Below are 21,112 nucleotides of genomic sequence, written 5' to 3'. Positions count from 1 at the left end.
ATTGTTGACCCCAGTTTGGGTGTCTGTGACCATTGAAGCTGGCTAGAGGAAAGACAACGTTGACGGGCCCAGTAGTGAGAGTGACAGACAGTAGGTTGGGGCTTTGGGACTAGACAAGACTTATGATAACAGTCCCTTAACTGTAAGCATAAATAAGTGTTTACATATGTACTGTATATATATATATATATACATTTTACATATATACAGTATATATTGCTGTATAGATGTATAGATATCCTGTTTAATTGAATTACTGTGCCATATTTTACTGTACTGGCATTGTTCACTTTGATCCTTGATACCGTGCCTATATATTTATTGTATTATCTAAATAAATAGTTGTTTGCTAAGTACCACTATCTCATCCTTGTCTGCATTGTTGCATCCTCGCACCTCATTCCATTGCTAAGGAGATGCTCAGGCTGACCACATACCCTTTTTCCATGCTCAAGACTTCTCTCCTCTACAGATATGTTAAACCTTGTGTCCACTCGTGGATCCTCTTGTTGGCTTGTCCACAATAAGGACAGCCATGGACAGCAGCCGTGGAAGAAGAGAGTGTAGAAGGGGAGAGATAAAGAAGTGGAAGAAAGGAGGGAAGTAAAGTGATAGGGGGTCGGTAGTGAGCCAGTACATAGTTGGAGATCTGCGGAGGGCAATGGGCTGTAAAGCTGTTGACCTAAAGTATTTTTGGCCAACAGCCATCCCTTTTACTTCTCCTTACACACATGACTGCTCAGCTATGTCCCCAAAAAGGCAAGAAGAGTAAGCCACGGCCTAAAAACAAACCCAAAAACAAAAGATTAGGCACATTGAAAGCCAATTGCTCAATAATTCTCTTCCCCAATCTCGGCCAATAGAGAGGTTTGGACAATCCTCTTCTATGCATTATATAGTCATCTGGTTCTGTCTGCAGAAATCATCTGTGCACCGCCATCTTTAGGCATTGGTTTATCCCGTTGGCATAAACTGTGGGCACCCACCTGGTGCAACGCTTCTCCTGATTGCAAGTGACAAAGTAAATTTTTGACCATGAATTTTGCAAATATAATTATAGCAGTAACCACATTATCCTCCAAGCCTGATGGTGGGTCATGTATTTTTTTTTACTCCTCTTTGCTTAGCAGTCTACATATAATCTCCCTAATCTCTCCATATACTATAAAAAGGGAATAAAACACCTCTCCTTCTCCCCTGGAGCTGGCAACAAGTTACTAGGGCAGCATTTGATGTGAGGCAAGTGATGCTGGCATTTTTCTTAAAGAAGGAACTCCGTGATCAGAGCTGGCAAATAGAGCAGAGTCCAGAGGGAGTGAGAAAGAGGTTTTAATGAGCCCACAGTGAAAGACAAAATACAGACTGATTGACAGGGCGAGTGATCTGCTGGGGAAATAATGTCAGTTCTGCACTACCCATTAGAAATCAAGAAATAGGTAAAGAGGGAATGGGCGTTAGGGGGGAGGAAGGAAAATATTGGCCCTTGAAAGAGGAGCCCTTGTGTAAATATTGTGCACTTCACGTTGCTTTTTCTCATGTGCAGTTGACTTCGTTTTAAGAGATAACCTTATCAAAAGCATCCAGGATCGGATACTGAGAACACTAGCGGGGAATTGGCAGCTAAAAGCAAGAATGGCTCAAGCTTTATTGCTATTTTTTTAACAGATTTTTCACTTTTAAACTTGTTTCTTGAAAAAGTTGGGTGGCTGCTCGGATCATAGACGCAGCTAATTTTTTTTGCCACCCTTAACAAAATTTGCCGTGCCATTACCGAACCAATTTACCTTTTCGAGAGTCTAGTAAAGCTGTATGACGTCCTTTTCATATCAGTTGGTCAAATTTTTGGATAATTAGCACAATGCACAATTGGTGACCCATGCAGATATATATGACCTCCTTCCGCACACAAGAAATGGCATCTATGGAACCAGGTCAAAAGAAGTTATTAAATCCCATCAGATTTCTTTGGCGTCGTTGTAATGAGAATCATTGCAAAAGTACAAGATCATGGTATCTATAAATGCCCCTTGACAGCAGCTGCGGAAACAGTGATGAAAAGAGAAGGTGGTGGTGATGGGGGGGGGGGAGAAAACGAAGTGGAAGAGAGGAAGGGGGGAAAGTGATAACGGGGCCGGTAGTGGACCACTACGTGGTTGGAGATGGGTGGCAGGCAAGGGGTTAATTTTCTAAACCTAATAATGTTCAATAGTGAGGTATTTGTCAGGAGATAAAGAAGTGATAGAATCTGGGAAGTAGGTCCCTTGGCGATTGTAGTACAAATATTGTTAATGCGGTGTGGTTACTACAGCGGAGGAAAGTAAAATAGCTTCAGTCCTTCGGAGACGAAATCCGCTACAGTAGTGCAGGAACCGTAGACAAAGGCCAGTAATTGTTGAACTGCAAGTCAAACCATGTATATTTTCAAATCCTCTTCCATCCGCATTTACATGCTGCTTATGATGAATACCGTTGGGACGGGTACATTTTGAATCCTGTTATTTTACGGTGCCCGATCGTAAAACGTATGGTGTTTTCGTCTTCTATTCTTTTTATACATATTCCTTTTTTCTTTCTTTGGGCTTTTGTAACAAGAGAGACGGAGAGAAAGTGCTTACAAAGGACATCTGGTTACAGCTGTAAAATTCGATCCTCTTACACTACGCACTTTCCACGATGACGTCATACGTGTGTTACCGGTATATGAGACCCATAACTCGAAACGGACAAGAATTTAATAAGTCTGGTGTTAAAGCAATTTGTCATAGTATATTTGAAGAGTAAATCACACTAATGGAGGAGATCGTACCCCCACCACCTCCACTACCACCACCACCACCACCAGCGCCAACATACAGCATTATAGCACGTGAGCCCAGTAATCGCTAATGGCAGACATAGGAAAAAAAAAAGTGCCTGACATTAAGACACTAGCATTTTGGAAATCCAATATGTATTGACCTGTGTACTATCTTAGTGCAGAGATCTGGTGTCAGCACTATGTAGTCTTGTATAGGAACTGCTCATTACAGGTTTTCTGTGGAAAGCGCATTGTCTCTGAAGCTCCAGGACCTGATCAGCTAGAATTGCTCAGTAATCAATACTCAGAGCGACTGATGGCCTGACTCACACACACAACACAGCTGTGGCCACTGCTCTCAATGACTTCCCAGTAATTAGGAGAGACTGCTTGGAAGCTGTTGAGAGTGCTCACTCTCTCCTCAATCACTGGAAAATGCTATAAAGACTTCAATTAACCCCCTCATTGCAAAAAAAAATACATTTCATTCTCACTTTAGTCCAAAATGCATGAGGATTACTTATCCCACTGGAATGTGACCTTTTTTTTTTTTTTTTGAAACAGCGCAACTTTTATGCACAGGCTGTACCTGGCATTGCAGCCGAGTCCCATTCTCTACAGATAGAAAAAAGATATTACCATAGTTACAAACTAAATAACAGTAAAGCGCTGCGGGATATGTTGGCGCTATAATGAAAACAATTATTATTAGATTATAACTGCTAACCTACTTATGGACACTATTCAGCTAGAGAAAGGTGAAGAAAAACTGCTTTGGTGTTGTGTGAAGGAGAAATACCGGATACTTGGATATTGAACTGGAACGACGCGTTTTGATACTCCTCAAGTTTAAAGAATGGGACTTGGCCGCAACGCAAAATGAAAGCCATGGATGAAAATGGTGAAGTTATTGGAAAGAAACTTAAAATCCCTCTAAATGACCTATTAGCAAAGTATTAGTTTATCAGTAGTAATTGCTCCATAATTATATAGGGTAATACTACTCTTACCTAAAAACCTTATTGCTACTAGTTCTAAGTGTAATATTAACAGTAAATGTTCACCTGTTATCCAAGCAGCCATGTGATAGTTTATGGATCATTCCACCGTTGAGCTCACATATACATAGCTCTCCCCTTAGGTCATAGTTCAGACTACTAATAATAAGTGGACTCTTATCTCTTAATATCATTGTTATGTACAACGCTCACCATGTCCAGTACTTAAAAGGATTGGCAGGTTGTGTTGATCTTGTAGGGATAAACCACCAGGGATTATTTGTATAGTTAGATTGGCGGCTTCTATATTGTTCCATACACAGCTTCTGCAGTAGGACACTGATCTATTTACTATGGTGCTTAGATATATTGTGCTATTGCTATTAACGTAGCATATTGTTATAGATAAAGTATCTTCATGATCTCTTAAAGGGAACCTGCCTTTTGTCTGATATGACGGTACCATGTTATAGAGTGTGAGAAGCCGAACAGATTGATATATAAGTTTGTGGGAAACAATTCAGTCTAACTTGGACTAATAAGCATTTTATTATTATTATTTATTATTATAGCGCCATTTATTCCATGGAGCTTTACATGTGAGGAGGGGTATACATAAAACATACAAGTACAGTAATCTTAAACAATACAAGTCACGACTGGTACAGGACGAGAGAGGACCCTACCCGCGAGGGCTCACAGTCTACAAGGGATGGGTGAGGATACAGTAGGCGAGGGTAGAGCTGGTCGTGCAGCGGTTTGGTGGATCAGTGGTTACTGCAGATTGTAGGCTTGTCGGAAGAGGTGGGTCTTCAAGTTCTTTTTGAAGGTTTCCATGGTAGGCGAGAGTCTGATATGTTGTGGTAGAGAGTTCCAGAGTAGGGGGGATGCGCGGGAGAAGTCTTGTATGTGATTGTGGGAAGAGGAGATAAGAGGGGAGTACAGAAGGAGATCTTATTTTATGCCAATAAGTCCAGTGGAATACTCCGGAATTCAAATAAATAAATGGCAAGTTATACTGAATCAATTCCCACAAAACTATATATCAATCTGCTCAGCTCCTCCTGCTCTATACTATGCTGCCCATAGAAAGAACGATGTAGGTACAATGTGACATGGTCAGTGTGAATAGCCATAAACTGTTCTTACAGATGTGAGGTCAATAGAAGATTCCAAAATAAAGTTGACTTCCAACCCTTAAGGAATATGTTGTGATCTAGTCCACCAGATGGCTGATAGATGTAATAGGTGGCGCCCATTTATCAAAGGACCGTGTCCCACCTTACATTTGGGTGTGTTGGGTGTCTGTACGGTCTTTGGAATGTGCATACAACAAATATAGATAATCATTTAATTATATAAGTATATTAGTTTCCAAGATTACAAGAGAAAAGTTCTATTATATGAGTGCCCTAAAGATTGGATGGGAAAACTCCAATTTAGAATTTGGTTGTACAGGCAACAATTCGTCTTCTTCATCTTGGCACTGATGCTTTAGGTATGTCATGGATGGCACCCATTTATCAAAGAACCATGTCCTACCTGACATTTGGGTGTGTTGGGTGTCTTTATAGTCTGTGGAATGTGCATACAATCGGTATATATAATTATACAAGCATATTAGTTTCCAAACTTTTTAGAAAAAAGTTATATAAATTTGCTAAAGTTTGGATGGAAATCTCCAACATAATATTTGGTTGTGTGGGAAACAACTCCTCTTCTTTGTCTTGGCATTGAAGCTTTGGGTCTGTCATGGAAGGCACCCATTTATCAAAGGGCCATGTCCCAACTAACATTTGAGTGTGCTGGGTGTCTTTATGGTCTTTGGAATGTGCATACAATCGATATATATATAATTATACAAGTATATTAGTTTCCAAACTTTTTTAGAGAAAAGTTATCTAAGTGTTCTAAAGTTTGGATGGAAAACTCCAATGTAGTATTTGATTGTATGGGCAACAACTCCTTGTCTTTGTCTTAAAGCTTTGGTATGTCATGGAAAACACCCATTTATCAAAGGACCATGTCCCAACTAACATTTGAGTGTATTGGGTATCTTTATGATCTTTGGAATGTGCATATGATATATATATATATATATATATATATATATATATATATATATATATCTCAATTTCCAAACTTTATTAGAGAAAAGTTATAGAAATGCCCTAAAGTTTGGATGGAAAACTCCAACATAGTATTTGGTTGTATGGAGAACAACTCCTCTTCGTAGTGTCCTCAAAGCTCCTTCCTCCCCTTGGTCCAAAGCTAATAAAACAATCCCCATTGGTGCCCTCCATCCACTTTGCTGCACATCTAAAGACACTGATTATTTTTCCTTGGACCAGAAGGGGAAAAAAAATCATTATTCCCTGATTAGTGGCTAAGGTTAGAGGAGAATAAGCGGTAAAGCGGCGAGGATGACTTGTATTAATTGCCCAACGCTTGCTTCCCAGATAATTCTATCAGCAAAGTTGGCCATTTGGTAAACTTGCAGACTTTGATAAAGAGCTGATAAGACCTTTTGTTACATAAAAACATGAGGGACCGAAGCTGTGTCAAGTAAAATGCATCTCATCAGCTTTTCTCTGACATCCCAAATTCATTCCTTATGTAATTGATAATGGCCTTAGCCAATTATTTCACACATTACAATACACAGAGGTCCCTTTTACAGGTTTTGCAGTGCTGTAATTAGCTATGCTAATATCTCCTTTATTGGTCTTAATATTGCTCAACACCTTTTGCCATCCTGGAACCCACAAGAGCCCCATGGCCTGTCAGGATGGCTGATTATTGAGAAGGATAGCTTTAATCAAACATAATTGCAGTTAATTTTTTCTCTCCTGCTCTCTGTTGCCAGCGTCTAATGCCACGGACTCCTTGATATTCCATTAAATTACAATTAAACAGCCTTCCTTTGTTTCTGATTGTCCTAAACAACACCACAAACTTCTGTAGCCATTTAGAAGAGAGCTGTTCGGTCGTAATTGCTTCCCAGCTCACAAAGGGCCAATTTACACAATACCCATGTAGAATTTAAACAGCTCATAATCTAATGGATATTACACGGGAGCCTAACACTACAATTAAAATGATTTTCATCAGATAGGGAAGCTTTGGATAATCAGCTTCATAAAAGTAAATATAAATGAACTAATTCATGGCTTAAATACACAGACCCCGAACGGATTCCGAAATGACTTTTGGGTGGCCTAAAGCCACCTAAGAGCATCAGCATCCGGGTGATGTTCACAGGTGACATTGCTCTGCGGATGGAGTAGCCTTTCTTGTTTCATTCTATGCATTATCACCTTGGAAATTAATTAGTTGAGCAAGTCGGTGACAGGAGTCAGGGGGTAAACATAGGGGGTGCTAAAATTGCCATAGCCCCATACGCCAGTCAGGGCACTAATTCCCTGATGGCGGCCCTGGCCATAGTACTTAGAACTTGCAGTCTCAAGGGGCATCATAGGGCTGTACTATAAGTGATAATTCGTTTCTGAGGGGCCCATTTACAGATTTTGCTTTGGAGCCCATCAAATTCATGTTATTCCCTCGAAGTAGAACTATAATTGGAAACCAAATTAGGGAATATAGTTGAGAGATGCCGTACTATGGTCCTGGGTGCAGACTGTTAGTGTTTTTTCATTCCCCTTACAGATAGATTGACCCCCATATGCATTAGGTAGCAGTTGGACCAACGATAGTTAAGAAGAAAGGTTTTTCCTCTCGACTCACATGCGCAGGAATGATCACTCCTGTGTTCTCTGTGAGAGCCACTGCCAGTCTTTTCTGGCAGCAGCTTTTGTCCTGGAAAACAAATGGATTAGCTGTTGAAAATCCAATAGGTCTGATCCTTCTCTCCTCCAACATCATCTGTCCGGAGAGTCAGGAGGCCTCCATACACACTAGACTGTTAGTCAATACCGCTGATATATTAATGAGTTTGGGTGACTTTATTGTGTATGAGGGGTTTAGACTTCTAAGAAAGAAGTAATTGATGTATCCAATTGCCCATTTTCTCCTCTCTTTTGAATAATGATGCTGTGTATGTGGGAAGGGGAGTCATTTGCAACACTTATTAAAGGGATGGGGTAGACTTGAGTTCAGGTGTCCCTTTCCTACGTGTCTGGTTGCAGTCGCTGCTGCTCTTGCGTTAGGCTCCATGTTGTATACGCTACTTACAGTCAGCTGGAAAGTGAACTGATAAATGCAAAGCCCTTCTTTCTAGACAGTGTGACAATGTTTCCATTTCTTGCTGCATAGTTTCCCAGCAATGTACTTATTAGAAACAAATGCAGCAGCTTCTGGTACAAGATACATTCACTGATTATTAAATGCGGCCCTCGCTCGTTTTCATAAATATGGCTGGGAGGCAGAGGTGCGTTCTCTTAGGGAATTAAAAAGACACATGCCCCAACTTGCCATTTTATTATTAGTGGCATCTGCTTCTCCATCAATTACATGCTCCATACAGTCTGGTAAGGGGAGCAATCTCTGCATGTAAACAAAGGGCCGCAGTCTGGGAGAGAGAGGTGAGCGAGGGCTGAGCCGCACCAAGGTGTTTGGTCGCGTGGAGTCGAAAATGAATATTTTAAAGCTCAGATGGCAGGAAATAAAAAAGGAAAATGGACAGGAAAGAAAAAGATTGAGGTTTTAGGATTATTTGTTCCTATATTATATAGATAGATAATAGCTAGCTCGATGATAGATAGATAGATAGATAGATAGATAGATAGATAGATAGCACCGTATAGCTACAGACATATGGAGGCACTGGCGGACACAGATAGAAGAGCCCCCTGTGAAAGAACAGTATATGGGGTCCTTTGGAGTGCAATAACTCATCATATGGCACAATTCCAACAGTTTTGGAGGTGGTAGTGGCCCCATTGCCTTTTGGGCCCTTGTGCGGCTGCATCAGTTGCACCAATGGTATGTCCACCCCTGCATGTATGAATTCACAGAAAGATATAGAAATATACCTGCACACATACACAAAGAAATACAGATATATTAATAGATGCACACACATACATGGACGCAGTATATAAAACATGTACACATAAATACAGACACAAATATATTGTGAACACAGACTCCAAAAAATACAAAAAGAATAGAAAGTCATGCAGATATACAGCAAAATATACCGTAAGTAAACATATGCACAGATACTGTACACACACACTGTGCACACACATACTGTATCTGAAACTGAACCTGTCAAAGACTGAACTCCTGGTGTTTCCTCCCGCTACTAATGTACCTATACCCGACATTGCTATTTCTGTGTGTGGTTCCACTATTACTCCCCAGCAACATGCCTGCTGTCTTGGGGTCATACTTGATTCCGAGCTTTCCTTTGCCCCCCACATTCGATCACTGGCTCGCTCTTGTCATCTGCACCTCAAAAACATTTCTAGAATTCTACCTTTTCTTACTTTTGACTCTGCAAAAACTCTTACTGTTTCTCTTATTCATTCTCGTCTCGACTATTGTAACTCTCTTCTAATCGGTCTCCCTCTTACCAAACTCTCCCCTCTCCAATCTGTCTTGAATGCTGCAGCCAGGGTCATATTCCTCACCAATCGTTACACCGATGCCTCTACCTTGTGCCAGTCATTACACTGGCTACCCATCCACTCCAGAATTCAGTATAAACTTATTACCCTCACCCACAAAGCCCTCCATGACTCTGCACCACCCTACATCTCCTCCCTTGTTTCAGTATACCACCCTACCCGCGCCCTCCGTTCTGCTGATGACCTGAGGTTAGTATCCTCAATAGTCAGAACCTCCCACTCCCGTCTCCAAGACTTTACACGTGCCGCGCCAATTCTTTGGAATGCACTTCCCAGGTCAATACGATTAGTCCCCAATCCCCACAATTTTAAGCGTGTCCTGAAAACGCATTTATTCCGACTGGCCTATTGCCTCAACACATTAACCTAACCTATCCCTGTGTGGCAGAGCCAAAAGTTTTACCATAACCAGGTTCCCCGCATCATGGTCCCACATGCTTTATGCATCCATTAGCCCTCTGTGTCTGTACTGTTACACACTTAACATTATGGCTGGTCCATACAATCAGAGCAACTGTTACCACCCACCTTTCGTGTCTACCTCTTTCCTCATAGACTGTAAGCTTGCGAGCAGGGCCCTCACTCCTCTTGGTATTTGTTATAATCTATGCGATTATTGTTACGCTGTAATGTCTATTGTCTGTACAAATCCCCTCTGAAATGTAAAGTGCTGCGGAATATGTCGGCGCTATAAAAATAAAATGTATTATTATTATTATTACTGTATGCATATAATGTACGCACATACTGTATACACACTCACTGCACATACACACTACGCATGCTGTACACACATACTGTACACACACTATACACACATACTGCACACACAGAAACTGTACACACTGTACACACACATACTGTACACAAACTTTGCATAAACATGCCTTATACACACATACTACACATACACTGTACACACACTGTACAAACACACTGTACACACATACTGTACATACACACAGTGTACATGCACACTACACACATACACACTGTACACACACATACTGAACACACTACACACTGTACACACCTATACTGTACACACACTTACTTTACGCACAATGTACACACACTACACTCACATACTGTACACACACACTGTACACACATACTGTACACACACACTGTACACACATACTGTACACACACTGTACACACACACTGTACACACACATACTGTACACACACATTGTACACACACACTGTATACACATACTGTACACACAGAATGTACACACACACTGTATACACATACTGTACACACAGACTGTACACACATACTATACACACACATACTGTACACGCACTGTACACACACATACTGTACACACACACACTATACACAGACATACTGTACACTCACTGTACACATACATACTGTACACACATACTGTACACGCACATACTGTACATGCACTGTACACACATACTGTACACATATACCGTACACACACATACTGTACACACATACTGTACACATACACACTGTACACACACATACTGTACATGCACTGTACACATATACCGTACACACACATACTGTACACACACTGTACACACACTGTACACACACACTGTGTACACATACTGTACACACAGACTGTACACACACACTGTATACACATACTGTACACACAGACTGTACACACATACTATACACACACATACTGTACACGCACTGTACACACACATACTGTACACACACTATACACACACATACAGTACACACACACTGTACACATACTGTACACACATACTGTACACACATACTGTACACGCACATACTGTACATGCACTGTACACACATACTGTACACATATACCGTACACACATACTGTACACACATACTGTACACATACACACTGTACACACACCTACTGTATGCACACGCACTATACACACATACTGTACACACACACTACCCATGCACACTGTACACACACATGCTGTACATATATATAAACACACATACACATATATATGCACATGTAGAGACAGATAGGTATTAAGCCTTGCACACCTACACACGGAGAGACACAGGTATATACACACAAATATATATGGCCCGATGTGGTGAACTTAGTATCATTGACTTCTGAAGCTTCTACTTTGCGTTCACACTTGGTCATAGTCTCACCATTCAGGGTCTAGAGATGCAACAAATCAGGGCCGTATTTCAAGCCTGATTTATTCTACCTACTGTGAAAGATTACGACTCTTTGGGGAAATATATCCAGGGTCAGGGAATTAGTGTACATAATGGTCATTGTGATAATGGGCCAACAGATGCAACGGCAAACACACTGTACGCAATTACGCGTAATGCACTAATGACAGGTTATCATTTGTATCGCCTTCACCTCCACTCGGTCACAAATCCATGTTTAGGACTAATACAGACTAGTTTATTGGTGTTAGAGCCAAAGATTTTCTGACACGAGGTTTTTCTTTCTTTTTTTTTTTCTTTTTTTCCTTTCCTGCTCATAACAAGAGCATTAAATCCTTTGTGTACCGGGGTCTGGGAAAGAGATATGTAAAGGCGGTTGTCAGATATTTTCTAAGAAAAAGCCAATTAAAGGGTAATAGAGCAAAGGATGAGAATTACCATTTGACTTGAAAGAGTGAATCTATTCGACTCCTGTCTCATGCTCCAACAATGGAATTACCACTCAATGAATAAGCATGTCTTACGCAGGTCTCACAATTAACTATTCCATTGCCAGAGGGTCTTATTGTGATTAAATAAAGTATCTCGCTGCCATATTACAGGTCAGAATACATGACAGAACAGCAAATTAACAAAAGAACTTAGGTCCCTTAAGCAAACAAGTGTTACAACACTGGACTGATCTGACCACCTGGTGCCGTACGGTAAGATCAACCTTCAAGGAAAGGAGCGGATGCTGACATTTGTGATATTTGACTAATTAATTCCCCTACAATAATTTTTATCTAGTAAATGGCTTTATCTAGTAAAGTCTATGAAAAATAGTACCTAGTAATGCCTAAGAAAAAGTAATATGTAGTTAAGCTAAGTTCTAAGTCAAGTGATACCTAGTAATACCTAGGACCAAGTAGTATCCAGTAATGCCTAGGCATAAGTGGTATCTATTAATGTCCAGGATCAAGAAATACCATAATTAATAATGCCTTGTCCTTTGAAGTATCTAGTGATATACTAGCTCAAGTAATATCTAGTAATGCCTAAGCTCAAGTAGTAATTAGTAATGACTAGGCCTAAGTGGTATCTAATGATATCCTCAGCCCAATAATATCTAGTAATGCTGAGGTTCAAGTAGCAATTAGTAGTGCCTAAGTAGTATCTAGTAATATCGAGGCCCAAGCAATATCTAGTTATGCCAAGACTCAAGTAGTAATTAGTAATGTCTAGGCCTAAGTGGTATCTAATGATACTCAGGCCTAGTAATATCTAGTAATGCCTGGGCCTAAGTAGCATCTAATGGTACTGAAGATCAAGTAATATTTAGTAATGCCCAGGCTCAAGTATTAATTAGTAATGTCTAGGCCTAAGTAGTGTACACTGATACCGAGGCCCAAGTAATATCTAGTAATACCTAGGCTCAAATAGTAATTAGTAATGACTAGGTCTAAGTGGTATCTAATGATATCCTCAGTCCAATAATATCTTTTAATGCTGAGATTTAAGTAGCTATTAGTAGTGCCTAAGTAGTATCTAGTAATACCAAGGCCCAAGTAATATCTAGTAATGCCTAGACTCAAGTAGTAATTAGCCATGTCTAGGCCTAAGTAGTATCTAATGATACTCAGGCCCCAGTAATAGCTAGTAATGCCTGGGCCTAAGTAGTATCTAATGGTACCGATGATGAATTAATATCTAGTAATGCCTAGGTTCAAGTATTAATTAGTAATGCCTAGGCCTAAGTAGTATATAGTGATACCGAGGATACCGGGGCTCAAGTAATATCTAGTAATGCCTAGGCCTAAGTTCTATCTAGTGATACCCAGGCTCAAGTAATATCTAGCAAAGTCTAGGCATAAGTAGTAATTAGTAATCTCTAGGCCTAAGTTCAATCTAGTGATACCCAGGTTGAAGTAATATCTAATAATTCCTAGGCCTCATTGTATCTAGTGATGCCAAGGCCCTAACAATATCTAGCAATGTTTGGGCCATGCTACAAGTCATCCACTGAAACAAGTATTGATAAGGATTTGTTTGCATCCTAATGATCATTACCTTGGCCTAAGTTCTATCTAGCAGTACCCAAGCTCAAGCAATATCTACTAATGCCTAGGCTCAAGTAGTAATTAATAATGCCTAGGCCTAAGTAGTGTGTAGTGGTAACCAGGCTCAAGCAATATCTACTAATGCCTAGGCTCAAGTAGTAATTAGTAATGCCTAGGCCTAAGTAGTGTGTAGTGGTAACCAGGCTCAAGCAATATCTACTAATGCCTAGGTCAGTGTTCCCCAACTCATGTTTTCAGGATTTCCTTACTATTGCACAGGTGATAATTGCATCACCTGGACAAGCAAGATTCCAACACCTGTACAATACTGAGGAAATCCTGAAAACATGACCTGTTGGTGACTCTTGAGGACCAGAGTTGGGGAACACTGGCCTAGGCTCAAGTAATAATTAGTAATGCCTAGGCCTAAGTAGTGTGCACTGGTAATCAGGCTCAAGCAATATCTAGCAATGCCTAGGCTCAAGTAGTAATTAGTATTGACTAGGCCTAAGTTTTATCTAGTGATACCCAGGCTCATGAAATATCTACTAATGCCTAGGCCCAAGTAATGTTTAGCAATACCGAGACCAAAGTAATATCTAGTAATGCCTAGGCCTAAAGCTGGAGTCACACATAGCGACTCACCAGCGATCCCGACAATGATATCAACGTGTCAGGATCACTGGTGAGCTGTCACACAAACAGCTTCACCAGCGATCAGCACAGCGACACCGAGCGCGCGGCGTCGCTGTACTCGTTAGTTACCAGCGTGCTGATGCAGGGAGCTGGTTACTAACGTACACATTGGGTATCTAAGGGACGCACCTCCCTTAGATACCCGATGTGTACGTTAGTTACCAGCAGATCGCTTGTCTCCCGCCTATCACACGCAGCAATGCGTGCTGGCCAGCGGGAGACCAGCGACAAAAGAAATGTCCAGCGGTTTCCTACAGTGATCAGCGATACCGACAAAACTTGTGACTCAGCAGTGATCTCGCTAGCGAGATCGCTATGTGTGACTGGGCCCTAATAGTATCTAGTGATACGAAGGCCCGAACAATATCTGGCACTGAAACAAGTATTGATAAGGATTCATTTGCATCCTAACGACTTTCCCTGATTACAGAAGATCATGGACCTGTTTACGAGATAAGTGGATCTTCACAATAGCTTGTAAACGGTGTATAAACCGATTATAAGAGGGTGAATCATGGCCGCAGGCCTAATGTATGGAGAGGTTCATGTCACTTATAAGTGGTTTAAAATGCTTGCAGATTTTTTTTTTCCCCTTCTAAGAGCCGGTAACATGATTTAATCAGATCGCACCATGGCTTGTTCCTTGCATAAGGCAGGGGCTTAAGAGCAGACACATTTGCAGATGAACCGCTTTTACTAGCTTCTCGGAGACATGACATTTGTTCAGCAGATTAGCCAGGTTGTAATGTGTGGCATAATTGCACTGTGCGGATGTCCCAGAAGTGAAAACCTAATTGCTTGACAGGACTATAACTTTGAGGCACGTCCTCACCTTGTTAGGTCCTTTTTTCTGATGCAGTTCAAATGAAGTCTGGCCGCAGGTGTGCCTAATTTACCTCGCAACAGAACGTGCGCTGTGTAATTGCAGGGTAGTAGTTAGGAGAAATTGGTGGGTGGAATATCAAGTGACTTACTGTACGCTGATGGCATATGGGTGTTTTTGTGCCATTGTTAGGGCAGATGAGCAGAGGTTTGCTTTGAAATATATTATCGGAAAAATGTACAATATGGAAAAACAGATTTTTGTTTCATCGACCGTAACGGCTCTGCTCTGCTCGCAACGCAGACACTTTGTAATATTTACATTTTATTAATAATCATGTTTTCATCCTTTTGCTGTTCTAATCCTGGAAATTCCCTATCAAAAAATGTCTAACCTATTTTCTTTGGAAATTTTTGTGGTCCTGGAAGTGTCTTAATTGCTGAAAAGTTATGATATTATAAATAATGTATGACTACTTATTTGGGGGGGGGGTCTTAAAAAGATTGCCCAGAATGAGAAAAACAATGACAGTCTTACTTTTGTCCTTTATAATAATAATAATAATAATTTTTATTTCTATAGCGCCTTTTGATTTTTCTGATGTTACGACTCTGCATCATTTATTTTCCGATAGCGGACACAGTCATTATACAAAAAGGGCGCTGTTTATTTTAAAAACAAAAATGGCTGGACCTCCATTTTTATCAGAGTGATATAATATGATGCCAGTAAAATAAAAAAAAAATTGAAGAATTTTGGGGAGAAAAAAGTCATAGTTCTAAGAACTCTTAAATTGGTAGTCCACTACTTGGACAACCCCTTCTTAAATAGTTAATTCCCCAGTGTAACCAGTGTAAAATAAAAATAACAGATCCCGGCATTGAATCTCCCTTATCTCATGTGATTGTTATGCCACGTGACCTGCTGTACATCAGTGGTCTCTAATGAACGGCTTCGCTTACACTTCCTTCATACATAATTTTGACTTACGAAGGAAGTGTGAGAACTGGAGCCCATTTGTGGCCACAGATTGGCTGCTATACTTGCATGCCATGGCAATATCACGTAATCCCTGCGATCCCCGGAGCTGTTATCGCTGGAACAGCGCCGGTACGAGAGGCATCTATTGTTTTCATTTTACCCTGGGGAATATAGTATTTAAAAAATGGTTGTCTGAGTAGTGGGCCACCAATAAGGAGTCCATACATACAGTTGGCCAAAACTGATGACCTCTACATTGATAGATGATGTGGGAGGTGAAGCGATCAGTTATGTTAAATTTCAGTGCCTGATCCTTTTTTTCCATCGGGGTGATAAGCATTTGTGAATTTGAGGGAATCGGGAGGAATGGTGGTTGGCTCAACTGGCATTTTGCCGACAATGTTTCCATCACTGAAATCTACATCTCAATTTTATAAAAATTCAACTCTGATCATTGTGTTTGACAATTTTGTGTTCCGCATCACTTAAGGTTTTCCCTCTCTCTCTCTTTCCTTAGATTCTTCCTAAAGTTTTTCCTCAAGTGTAATCAGAACTGCCTGAAGAATGCAGGGAATCCGAGAGATATGCGACGATTCCAGGTACTCTGATGGAGACGGCCCGGTGCTGTGACATATGACAACTTTCCTGTAGATGTAAACGTGATGGCAGAATGTTTGGCTCTGTACACACTGGAGGTGTCATGACTAATCTGACCAGTTTCGGGTGGGATATGGAGTCAGCCTTTTGATCTGTTGGGATAAAACAATAAATGTCCATTGTCATAGTAAAAAAAATAAAATCTGCCATCTACTCTCTGCGGGCACCTAAATATTATATTAAGGTTTACTCTTCAAAAAAATCATAACTATCCAAAAAAGGTTTCAATTCAGTTGGGTTCTAATTCACTAACTTTATCTCTATTGGCATAAAATGATCTAAAAATGGTCTTGGTTCTCATAATTCGATTAGTTGAAAACTTTGTAATTTCACAATCGTCTAATACATGTTGGTTGGCTCACTGGTGTCATTGATGGGTCATCTGATTGATTGATACAGTTGGATGGAAATAATATTAGTTGATACCAAGTCCCTAATTTTGTAATGTAGGTAAAGGTTTACCACAAGATTGAAGATGTCCATACACATTAGATTAATTTTTAGTCCACACCTGGTGATTTAGGTGGAATCAGCCAACCATCAAAAGTGTTTGTGTATATGGAATGTGGGGGTTAAATATGTCTCAAGAGTTCCCGGTGAGGAAGACAAAAGAATAGAAGGTCCACTCAAGCAGTGCACCTGTATATTCTTCTCAGAGATCATTAAGATCTTTTAGGAAGATTAAGCTCTTTAGTTCTGAAATTAGCGCTTCTTAAGATAAACCTAAAAGACAAAAAAGGTCTATTGAGAGCAGACAAAGGTCAGTAGAATACTTTGCTTGTGATAAGTGAACTGACACCACTGCAGGACCAAAGTATTGTCCATTACCCTCCGTTCACGATATACTCAGCTTTCAATCCTTAGGAGTAATATAACTAAAGAATGACATGACCATTGGCTTTAGATCAATGGAATTCATTCCAAAAATGTATCATTGGTACCTCAATGACCAATTTCATGGTGTAAATCTAGTTATATGCTATTTTGTTCTCTTTCTTTCTTCTATTAGACACTTCTACCTGTCTTAGGGAGTCTTGCAGACAAGCCGATACTCCCTTGCAAAAAATATGTAAATTATCTCTCACCCAGAAGGAAGAAAATCAATAAGTAGCAGTAGAGGGACAGCTTTAGCCTTTCTGGAGGACAGCTAGTTTGCATTTCTAGCAACATAACCTGTTCATGATATAGAACTTGGAGCTTAAAAGTAAAAACTACTGGAGGTTTGGAGAAATGGGGATGAGAAAAAGGAAGAAAACCAATAGGTGGCACTTAGGAAACAGTTTTCTTCATTATGGAGGAGAGCTAATATAAATTTCTAGCTGTGTAATATATTCTTGAAAAGGAACTTGGAACCTGATATGAAAAACTTCTGTTTGAGCTGAGAAAAGAGGGATGGGAAGAAGGAAGAAAACCAATAGGTGGCACCATGAAGACAGTTTTCCTCCTTCTGGAGGAGAGCTAATTTGCATTTTTATCTATGTAACATATACTTGATTTGGAACATGGAACTGAAAAATGAAGAATATTGGAGGTGTGGAAAAAAAAGGTTGAGAAGAAGGAATGAAACCAATAGTAGGCTCTAGGGAGACAGCTCTCTTCCTTCTGGAGGAGAGCTAATGTACATTTCTTGATAAGTAACATATGATATGGAATTTGGAACTTAAAAGTCAAAATTACTGTAGGAGTAGAGAAAAGTGGGACAAGAAGAAAACTAGTAGGTGGCACTAGAAAAGTACTATCATTTTCTTCATTTTGGAGGAGAGCTATTTTTCATTCACTTTAGAATTTTCTCTGATGCCCCCTATTCCACTATACTCCATGTGGTTAGTATTAATATGTTTGTAGGCCAAAATAGGTATAAAAATCTAAAGTAACGTACACCATAGGTTTACCATTAATATGACATTGAAAAAAAAACAAAACAGACAGCACCCAGAAAAATAGTGTTTACCCATAACAGCGCCTACAATAAATCACATTTATCATCCACATCATGCATGGAGACATCTGTTTTACGCTTTAGGTTTTATTCCCTGTCCGTATTCATATATCTTACAGTTAGGACTTCTTTAAAGAAAAAAATTATAGGAAAAAAAAAAATCCCATCCTTTACAACACTTCAGCGAGTCTCCATTTCTCATGGTTCTCAGCTTCAAGTGCCATTGGTAATATTGATCCATGGGAGCTGAGCAGAAGGTCAAGCCTGGGATGACTAAAAGTCTCCTCTTTGTCTTCCCGATAACTGCGAGAAGCATCACTCAAAAGATGATTCTGTGGTCAACGCCGGGACTCCTGACCGGTTACTAAATGACAACACTGGGTCTCTCCAGCTCATTTTCCTTACCTTAATTTCCAATTGCGTTATGCAGCACAATCCTATATTTAGCCTCCGTGAGTCTATAATACCGAGGTACCAGCCCCATAGAGTTAATGTAGAACAAACGTCTTCTTTTTTTTTCTTCTTCCACTGAACTGTTATTTTCCCTTGGTGACTGACCTATATATAAATTGACACAGCAAAGACAGTCATGTTTTCTCCCTGGCTTTTTTTTCTTCTCTTGCCCGTGTGTTTCCTACAGTGTGGAGTGGAGGAGGACTGAAACGCGCTGTGCACTTTAGTATGGAAAGCAGGCATCCTGTATTTTGTACAGCATGTAATTCACTATAGCAACGCCGAACAGAGTCTCCTGACCTCTCTCAAATCTTCAGCTTGACTTACGATTCTTGTTTTTTAGTTATTTTTTTATTTCCCTTTTGACTTTTAATTAGGCACTTGTTCCACATAAATTCATTCCTCGCATAAATAGAAAAAAGGCTAAATGGAGAAATAATATCAATGACTTCCAGACTAATCTGCCCTTGTCAAAATGCATTTCACCACGTAGGCTGGTAAAGAAACGCATTTTGCAAGCTGTGAGAGTTGACATAATGGCCATAGGTGTTGTTCTAGCTGTTGACATTGTGCCATTCCTTTAATCTAACACCACAGATAATCAGTCCTTCTCGAGTATCAGAAACAAACATTAAGAAAAAAGTTGACCACAAAAAGAGCGCCATCCTTTTCTACAGGTTATGTGTGGTATTGCAGCTCTGCCTTGTTTACTTCCGTGAACCAGAGTTGCAATACAAGGCAGAACCTGTAATGGTGGAGTTGTTTATGGAAAAAGATAGCCATGTTTTTCTAAATTTTGGGCAACCCCTTTAAAGAAGATCTGTTACTTGCCATAAATATTTAATCTCATTTTAAGCTGGTGTAAAAGCGCTGTTCTCCTGAATCTGGAGTCATCATTTTTCTTTTGTTTCTGCGCCTCTCCATTCCTGAGATACGGCTCTCTTTTCTCCGTATATAAATCGAGTATTTTAGCCAATTGGGCGTGGTCCTAAAGAAGACACCCGTAAATGTTCACGCCTACTTGACTTAAAAGACCACATTTACAAACAGGGAAAATGGGGTCATATCTCATGAACAGAAAGGCGCAGGAATGAAAGAAAAACTATGCCGGATTCAGGAGAATGGCAGCATTTATACTAGGCCAAAAAATTACATATTTATGATAAGTAACAGGTCCCCTTTAAGAAAGCTAAAAATAAAATATTAATTAAAAATGTGTCATTGTCACATTAGTGGAGTCTTTTAATTTGTAGTTTCTCATTTCTACTAAGTCTTCTGCTTCTGGTTCTAAGGATTCGTCCCAGGGCTTCATATTTCCCATAATGACCTCAATATTAGTATTTGTGCCCAGTACATGACTTATTTGTTGCACTATACACCTATAGCTCATTATATGAAGTGGTAGGTGCAGCTCTATGATAGCACACACTATAAGCCAGTGTACTTTCTTTGTTCCCCTGGTTCTCTTGCCTAGCAGTTAGTGAGAGTGCATCACATATGGCACACTCACTAGCCCATATGGCTCCTTCCAGCTTCTGTTTCCCAATCACGATGCATTCTTCAATGACAGCTTTTCTACGGTGTTGATAAATACAGAAAATGAAAGAAATCTATTAAGGAAGAGATTTTCACACAAACTAAACTCTATTTACTTCACACATAATAGTCTTCTTCCCTGAGGGTAAAATAATGCCTCGTCCTAGTGCCAAAATAAATTTTGCAAATTTGCTCATTTTTTTTGTTGGGTGCTGTATTTGTTGTAAGGTATTTAGACGACCTTTCATGGAAATAATACATTATTAGAAGACTATGGGCCTGATTAATGTTTTTTTTCTCCAGAATTCTAGTGTAAAACACTTTCAAATGTCTCAAAATTTTGGTGGAGCACAAAGTTAGGCAAACATTTCGCAATTTTCGACTTTTTTAAACCTACCCCTAAGAGTCTAAAAAATTTACTCAAATTTAATG

The 21,112-nt window shown here is 39.9% G+C and overlaps 1 protein-coding gene across 21 annotated transcripts in view; it reads left to right on the top strand.

Moving 5' to 3' along the window:
* The window catches only part of EBF3 (EBF transcription factor 3), a 206,372-nt gene that overhangs the window by 108,933 nt on the left and 76,327 nt on the right, over positions 1-21,112 (top strand). For all 21 annotated transcript variants that reach the window (XM_073546365.1, XM_073546360.1, XM_073546359.1 and 18 more), the window contains exon 7: positions 16,613-16,694. In XM_073546365.1, coding sequence (XP_073402466.1) covers positions 16,613-16,694 — 82 coding nt within the window. The remainder of the gene's footprint in view (positions 1-16,612; positions 16,695-21,112) is intronic.

This window comes from Dendrobates tinctorius, unplaced genomic scaffold, assembly GCF_039654945.1.
Source record: "Dendrobates tinctorius isolate UK_male_01 unplaced genomic scaffold, ASM3965494v1 ptg000147l, whole genome shotgun sequence".
Classification (NCBI taxonomy): domain Eukaryota; kingdom Metazoa; phylum Chordata; class Amphibia; order Anura; family Dendrobatidae; genus Dendrobates; species Dendrobates tinctorius.
This window is presented reverse-complemented; position numbering and strand designations above follow the sequence as displayed.